The sequence below is a fragment of the Mya arenaria genome, chromosome 6 (genome assembly GCF_026914265.1).
Source record: "Mya arenaria isolate MELC-2E11 chromosome 6, ASM2691426v1".
NCBI classification, from domain to species: Eukaryota; Metazoa; Mollusca; class Bivalvia; order Myida; family Myidae; genus Mya; species Mya arenaria.
This window is the reverse complement of record NC_069127.1, coordinates 31,175,655-31,183,339: the sequence shown is the minus strand read 5'-3', so window position 1 is coordinate 31,183,339 and position 7,685 is coordinate 31,175,655. Positions and strand designations below refer to the sequence as shown.

The 7,685-nt window shown below is 36.1% G+C and overlaps 1 protein-coding gene across 1 annotated transcript in view; it reads right to left on the bottom strand.

Moving 5' to 3' along the window:
• Positions 1-674: 674 nt before the first annotated feature.
• LOC128238954 (uncharacterized) overlaps positions 675-7,685 on the bottom strand; it is a 31,038-nt gene continuing 24,027 nt past the window's right edge. Inside the window, exon 7 of the mRNA XM_052955305.1 lies at positions 675-7,455. Coding sequence (XP_052811265.1) covers positions 3,197-7,455 — 4,259 coding nt within the window. The 3' untranslated portion in view covers positions 675-3,196. The remainder of the gene's footprint in view (positions 7,456-7,685) is intronic.

Sequence of the window (7,685 nt, the reverse complement as noted above, 5' to 3'; positions counted from 1 at the left end):
ATAACGCAAAAACACAACATAAATCATTTCACAGATCCAACCTTTGAGATTCCTGATCTACTGGCGTAAACGTTAGACTTTCTATCAGTATTGCCGGCAACATCAGTTGGTGCTGAATAGTGTTGGTGTTGTGACTGAGTGATATTATGAGATATGTTTCTATGCGATTAATTTTGAATGTTTCTGTCACTTACATGTTGTGATCGATCAGTTTTACGAATGGCATTGTCATTGCATGGATGCGTATTTAAGATTTGATTTGCCTGATTTCTGTTTCTTCCATTATAGACACCACCATCATCAGTTTCTACGATGTATGATCCGTCATTCACTTGTTCCTAACAATTGTCTGTTTCCAGCGTTTACCTTGTTTGACTCTAAATAGTTTCCTAATTCGCGCCCACATCATCAATGCTAAGCAGGTTCAGACTTTCATTTGTACAATGAATGTTGGACTGAAATTTAGCATTTTATAAGACATATTTTAATGCTATTTACAGAGTAATACTATTCTAAATGCTGTCGTTCGTATATAAAAATAATGATTTGTTTATTCACGTTAATTGTTTAAAGACAAAGTATGCAAATTGAAAAATACAGGCTTTATTTCATACAGCACTACATACATATAAAATAACAAAATATCACAACGTATTAATTAAATGTGCAGAGCAATCAATTGATCTTGCGTACATAGCTTTACATGATAAAAACGGGATGTGTATAATGATTGCATAGCGAGGGCCCAGATGGAATATATCATCCCTAATATTCAGTTTCAACCAGTTTTTTTAGAGACCTTAATCTTGACTCAAGCGGCCCAAAATGCAATTTAATGCAAATTAAATATCATAAACTATTTTTATATACCAAGTTTGGTCACAATATGTTTACTCAAACTAAAGATATTCAGTTTCAAAAGTGTTTTTTTTTCTATTTTTGTAACGGTGACCTTAACCTTGACCCAATGTTTCCCAAATACAATCCGATGAAAGGTCTACATATTAAACACTTCTTATGTGTAACACTTCAAGTTTGATCGCAATATGTCAACCCTAACTCAAGATATTCAGTTTCAACATTTTTTTTTCTATTTTTAGTAACAGTGACCTTGACCCTAGGAGCCCAAAACACAATTGCATCAAAGGTCTCCATAAACTCTTCTTTCAAACCAAGTTGAAAGTCACAATATTTCAACCCTAATTTAAGTTATTCAGTTTCCACGGTTTTTCTATTTTCAGTAACAGTGACATTGGCCCAAGGGGCCCCAAACGCAATCCCATGAAAGGTCTGCATAAACCTTTCATATACCAAGTTTGGTCACAATATGTCAACCCTAACTAAAGGTTTTAAGCCTTATAGGTGAGTTTGACGCCGGTTGGAATATTTGAATAAGTTTTTTTAAGAAATGATCGGCGCATTGAATTAAAACTCATATGGCTCAGCTCAGAATTAAATCTTTGTTCCCAACAAGTTAAAATTGAATCTTTTGTCAATAAAGCAGGTTTTTTCCCGATGTGACTAATCTATATAGGTCAAGACTTGAATTCACATTTAAAGCTAACATGTACTTAGTAATTGATATAATGTCGTCGAGGTTCTCCTGCTCACGTACTCTTTTCCTAAATAAAATCAACTCTTATCCTTAGCAAAAAGTTCAATTTGTTTATATACCAAATTAGGACTATGAAATATGTGCTAAATACTATGCTTAAAAAGTTACAGCAGATATTTTGAACAATAAACCATGTTTTTTGTTAGAGAACCGTTCAAAAAACGAGAACATTGTGGTCCCTGTCTCGCAACTATATACTGCGTTTGAACACATTTGATATGCTGGAAAACTGTTTCAAACGATCTTCATGCCACTAAGTCGAAACGACTCATATTGTGGCTGCCGTTATTGGCAACAAACAAAATGTTGACGTCGCATAACCGGCGATTACCGTATTATATCATAATATAGTTTATAATATTCAGTTGTATCATTTATTATAACAAACCATGCAGCAATCATTAGCATAGGCATTGACTATGAGTCTTTCATAATCAACACGGTATACACCAAAGATATAATTAAGTATATCATAACAGATGAATAATATGTAGTATGTACATGAGCAACAGTATTTACCACTTTGTCCGTTTAATTACTCTGGTCTTTGATATTAAACACTATTCCACAGTATGCAATATTTTTAATTTTGCCCAAGGCTTTGCAAGACATATTACGTGAGTCGAGCGAGCGACATAAAACATCTGACAGCATTCGATCAATTATGAATTATGAAAATATTTGTTGAGAAAAACAGTACAAATATAACATTACATTTACATACAGGGATTCAAAACTACTAAAAATTTTCAAAATATGAAACAAAGTCATAGAAGCAATTTTGATAATGATGCTAGGAAATATTTGTTTTATTTATATAAGGAATTGTGATCCTTCTTAAATTTATGTCAACAAATCAAACCGATGTGATGGTAAAAATAAATATACAAAATGAACCTTAATAACCGGCCTTCCAACATTATCAGAAAACAACAACAACAACAACGCTTCAGATACTACAATAATTTAAATTTCACAGGCAAATGGTACTCAGATGATTTACTACGAGATTTGATGATTAACTTCATTTTCAGACATATCAAAATCAAACCATCATTTGTCTTAAAATACAGAATACTTAAGTTTGATATTCTGAGATTTTTTAATATAAATGGACTTTGTTAAGTTAATGAAGCGCTCAATAGTGCCGCTTTCACCGTACACAACATCCTCGCGTCTCTCGTTTTGTTTGGAGCGAAGAACTATTATTATGCTGAAGATAGTCATGATTATTCTTAAAGCTAACAACAGAACAATCAGATTTTATATTCCGATGTTTTAGCAAAGGAAGTTAAATTAATTCAGCAGTTCAATAGTGACGCTCTTACCAAACAAAACCTTAACGCCTAAATTCGATATCAGCGAATTGTATTTTTATTTATTTATGTCTATTCAATATATTTGAATAGAAAACCATAATTCCGACCAAGAATAAGCAGCTATTTACATTTGTAACACGTAATTGTTAGCAAACGTTTCAGTATCAGGACACAGTTCGTATTTCCAACCCTTGTGTGTTCGGTATTCTTGTAAGAAATATTTCATTACCAATGTCAAGAAATAAAGAATAGCTCAGAGTGCTTACCATGTCTGAAACTTCGGTAAATTAGCAGTATGAATACTGAGAATCGTGCCTTTGTTTTTGAAAGAAGCCCAGCAAAACATTTTCTTTGCCGTAAATTTAGTTGCAGCCAAAAGACCACATTCTTGAACCAAATGATATAACTTTGGATTCCTTAGCATAATGTCTACTGTCAAACTTTGATCATACAGAAGCATTTCTGTGTCCGGCTTGTAACAATTGTATTCCTTTCCGGACTGTATTTTTACAATAAATCTCTCCGATGATTTTCTCTCCGGTGGCTTTCCTTGACCAATGCCTGGTAAAGGAGACTGGAAACGAAACATCATCATTTGTTGCTTTGGGATCCTTGTCCATCCACAAGTTTCTTTTGTATCTTTGGTGTCTTCCATGTCAATATCAATGTTGTACTCACGTAAGAGTATTACACACATGTGTTTGTGTTTCCTCCAATGTTCGGTTTGGCACTCTTTACTACAATATGCAGCTTTTTTGCAACTCCCACATCTCTTTAGATTGTCTGAAGGTTTTGCACACTGGCAACAAGTTTGCACAACTAGTAACATTTGCTGTGGGTGTTGGATGCCTAGATCGTTGCCTTGTAACAAATTTCTGGTTGTCATAAGAAGAGGAACTGAGTACATTTCTAATTCGTCTTCTATCACCCCAGGAAGTTTCATTTTTTTGTTCACATCTCGAAATTTATTTAGAAATGCATCATTTTCATGCGCATTAAGGGAGAATATACCAGGGCCAGTATGGTCTCTTATCGTATTGCCGTCAACGAATACAACTGCTGAGTAATTGACACCAATTCGTATTCCTCCGCATTTGTTCTTGAAAATGTCGTTATTTTCAATATTGACGCTTGATCTGGATTTGGCCATTATTCCCCACAACCAATTGTCAAATATTCTGTTCCCTCTGACGGTATAAACACCTCCATCAAATGAAATTCCTGACATGCCGTTATTACAAATGATGTTTTCGGTAATTGTACATATAGAACCACCCGAAGGATCGGTTGATCCTGCTGTTGTTTCTCCATCACGACTCATAAGTAGAATTCCACCAGCCCATATTCCCTCTTGCCCGTTGTCGCTGATCGTATTCCCAGAAACGAAGCCCCTTCCCATTGGACCAATTGCAATACCATGCGATTGGTTATGTCGAATTTCGCACCCGATCACTTCAGCCAGGCCTCCATTTCTAGCTTCCACTCCCATATTGTGCATTTTCATAATCTGACAATTCTGCAAATTCATTAACGACCCTTTTCCATCACTCAAAGCACCACCACCACCGCATCTGAATAATTTACATTTCTTCAGATATACCTTTCCACCATTTTGAGCAACAACACCCGGATAGCCAACAACTCCACTAACAAAAGTTTCACTTTCTAGGATTTTGAAATGCTTTTCGCATTCTTCTTTTCGCACGTTTCTACAACCTTCTTTTCCATCACATTTAGGAAAGTTTTCGCATGCTTTTTGCCCATTACTAAACGTACATCGTAGAAATGTTGCAACAATGTTTTGATCGACAAAGACTTGACCAGAGTTTTCAACAAAAGTAACATTTTCGAAGTGAACAGACACACATTTTGGTATTTTATAGTCGTCGCCAAACATACCAAACCGTGGCAATTTCAATGGAACGACACTTCCATTTATTTCCACAGAATCTTCAATTCCTATCATCTGAACACTTTTGGTTATCCCCATTACAAGTAGACCATTCAAGCTGTAGACGCCTTTCTTGAGTAGAAGAGTTGTGAAGGACATGTTCATCAAGGAAGATACTTCATTGTTAAGCTCGTTTTCGTTTGCAATCACTTTATATCTCACAACTGGGTACTCAATTCTCATTTTGAATTCCATCAAACAATCCTTGTTATAATAGCCCGCGACAGATGCAGCGGCTAGCCCAACCGACTCCCAGTTGTGCTCAAGCTGTCCAAGTCTTATCAAATTGGCTATTGAATAAGCCTTCCAGCAATAAGCTTTCCAATTTGTAGGATCGATTTGAATACAGTCATCTGCATCTCTTAATGCATTTTGAAAATCCATATTTCGTAAGTATGCCAAACTTCTGTTTGACAATACCTTTGCATCTAATTGTGTCTTACTGGTGCTTCTAACTATCTCTGTGTAGTACTGAATGGCGTTTTGATAATGTCCTTCCTTGAACTCCTCATTTCCTTTGATACGAAAACCCTCTACATCAACATCAATCAACGATTCATGGCCTTCTTCCGGCTGCCTATCGTGTGTGATAACAGCTGACGTTGCATTTTCTATGAGAAGCTTCTGATCTGAAAGAAGAGGTATTTTCACTAACGTCAATTCCCTACATTCTTTGTCTGTTAATTCAATAACAGTTAGAATACTCAGCATCTGATCCTGTGCAGCAAGTGCTTCATCCTGTCTTTGAAACAAGCTGTGGTAAATAGCGCTTGCTTGCATCAAATATGCGGTTTCCAAATTGAAACAAACATCCATCTTATCAGCATTCGATTTTGTGAAGTTTAGAATGTATGTCTTTAGTACATTTGCATGTAGAGCTAATCTGTTCCACATTTGAAGTGATCCCCTTTCAATGCTATCTGATTTCAATACATCCCCTGGAGATTTGCAATGGGAAAGTGCAAAATGAATCATTCTTGCTGCATTCCTTAGGGTATCTTTTTGTTTCATCTGATCCGTCACCTTTTCCCTAACAATCTCTTGAACCAGTCGATGGACGGAAACACTATCAGAGTTTCTTTGTTGAAACAATGAAAACCTTGTGAGAATTTCCATTATTTGCTTAGGACCAATTTCATCACTCAATATGTCACACAAATTTTCATCCGTAATATTTTCTGGTGAGCCAACATTCATCAAGGCTTGTGGAATATCATCTGCAAACAAAAACGCTGAAATGAACATTAGAGTCACAGCTGCATTACCAAGGCCACTTTCATCAGAATGTTGCTTGACATATTCAAAGTTCAGTTCCCAAGTTGTTTGAACAGCAAGACGAGCTTTGCTTCTTTGACTCACTTTAAGAAACTTCAACCTCTGCTTTTTGAACTTCTCCAGATACTGTTTGAAGGAGCACCCAAATTTTTTCAAACTCTTTATATGCGCTGCCGCTTGTTCCAATGCTAGTGGAAGACCACCAAGTTCTTCAATTATACTTTCAACGTACGCCAGTTCATTTTTGACATCGATTCCTGTACGAATCTGTATGAAGTTTATGCTCTCCTGGTATGTGAATACTTCTAACGTGAGACAGCAATCTGAAGGAACTTGAAAATCTTCTTCAGCCTCGGCAGATTCACGTCTGGTCGTAATAAGCAAATGTCCTTTAGATTCTCGCTTCCATGACCCAAAAAGTAGTTCACGTATCATGCCAGATACATCATCAGCATCGACGTTATCGATAACAAGAAGCCACTTTTGTTGTAGCATTGATAACCATCTAGTTGTTTTGTGTAGCGTTTCTTGTGCGTTTTGTCCAGTTGTTCCGGTATCAATAGCGAGTCTCTGCACAGAATCTGCAATCGACTCATTATTCTCTCCATCAAGCCAGAATATTCCCCCTTCGTAGAAGTCTACACTCCGCCAAGCATATTCAGAGCCAATGGTAGTTTTTCCAATTCCACCAAGCCCGCAAATGACCTGAGTATATACCTTTTCTTTATTAGAAATAAAATTCGTGTCCAGGTCTTTCAACTCAAAGTCTCTTCCTATAAAGTTTTGCAATCTATTAGGAGGATAGAAAAATGGCATCTTTGGAGGTCTGTCATGTGACATATTACGTTTAATTGTGTTGATATCTTTGTGTGTATCTTCCATGTCTTTTGCCATTCCTTCTACTTTTTGGAGAATATCAGATTTTGTGTTCCGAACCAGTTCCCTTGTTTCGTCTGTTTCCTTTGTAACTAAATCAACCTGTAGTCGCAGTTGGCTAATGTTGTCATCGGAGTGCGCGACTGCAGATTTGACATCTTCGACATTTTTTGATACTTGTTTCAGTATGGTATCATGTGTGTCAGCTCTAGATTCAAGTTCAGAATATTTTTGTTTCAGTCCTTGCACTGATGAATCCAACGAAAGTGAAATATTGGCGACAGCATTTCTGCAGGTCTCAAAATTTTCATCACTTATCCTTTCTATTCCCTTGATGTATGTTGCCAAAGCCTTAGTTTTTTGGGTTAAACGCTCAAGCAATTCTAGCCCAATCGTGGTTCCATTGAGGAACTGCATACCTATATAATAGAAATATCGAACTTCAAAAATAAAGCGATGGAATATTTTACAAAAAGAAACAGCTTTCAAGTGGACTAGACAGATTTCCTTTTATTTATTGCAAAAACATTGAAAATTTATAAACTTTTTTCTCAGCCTTTTCAATTAATATTGAATGTTTAACAAAATAGTACTTTTCAAGAGCACAACGTAGTGTTGAATTCATATCCTAGCCCTGTTTTAAGATTTT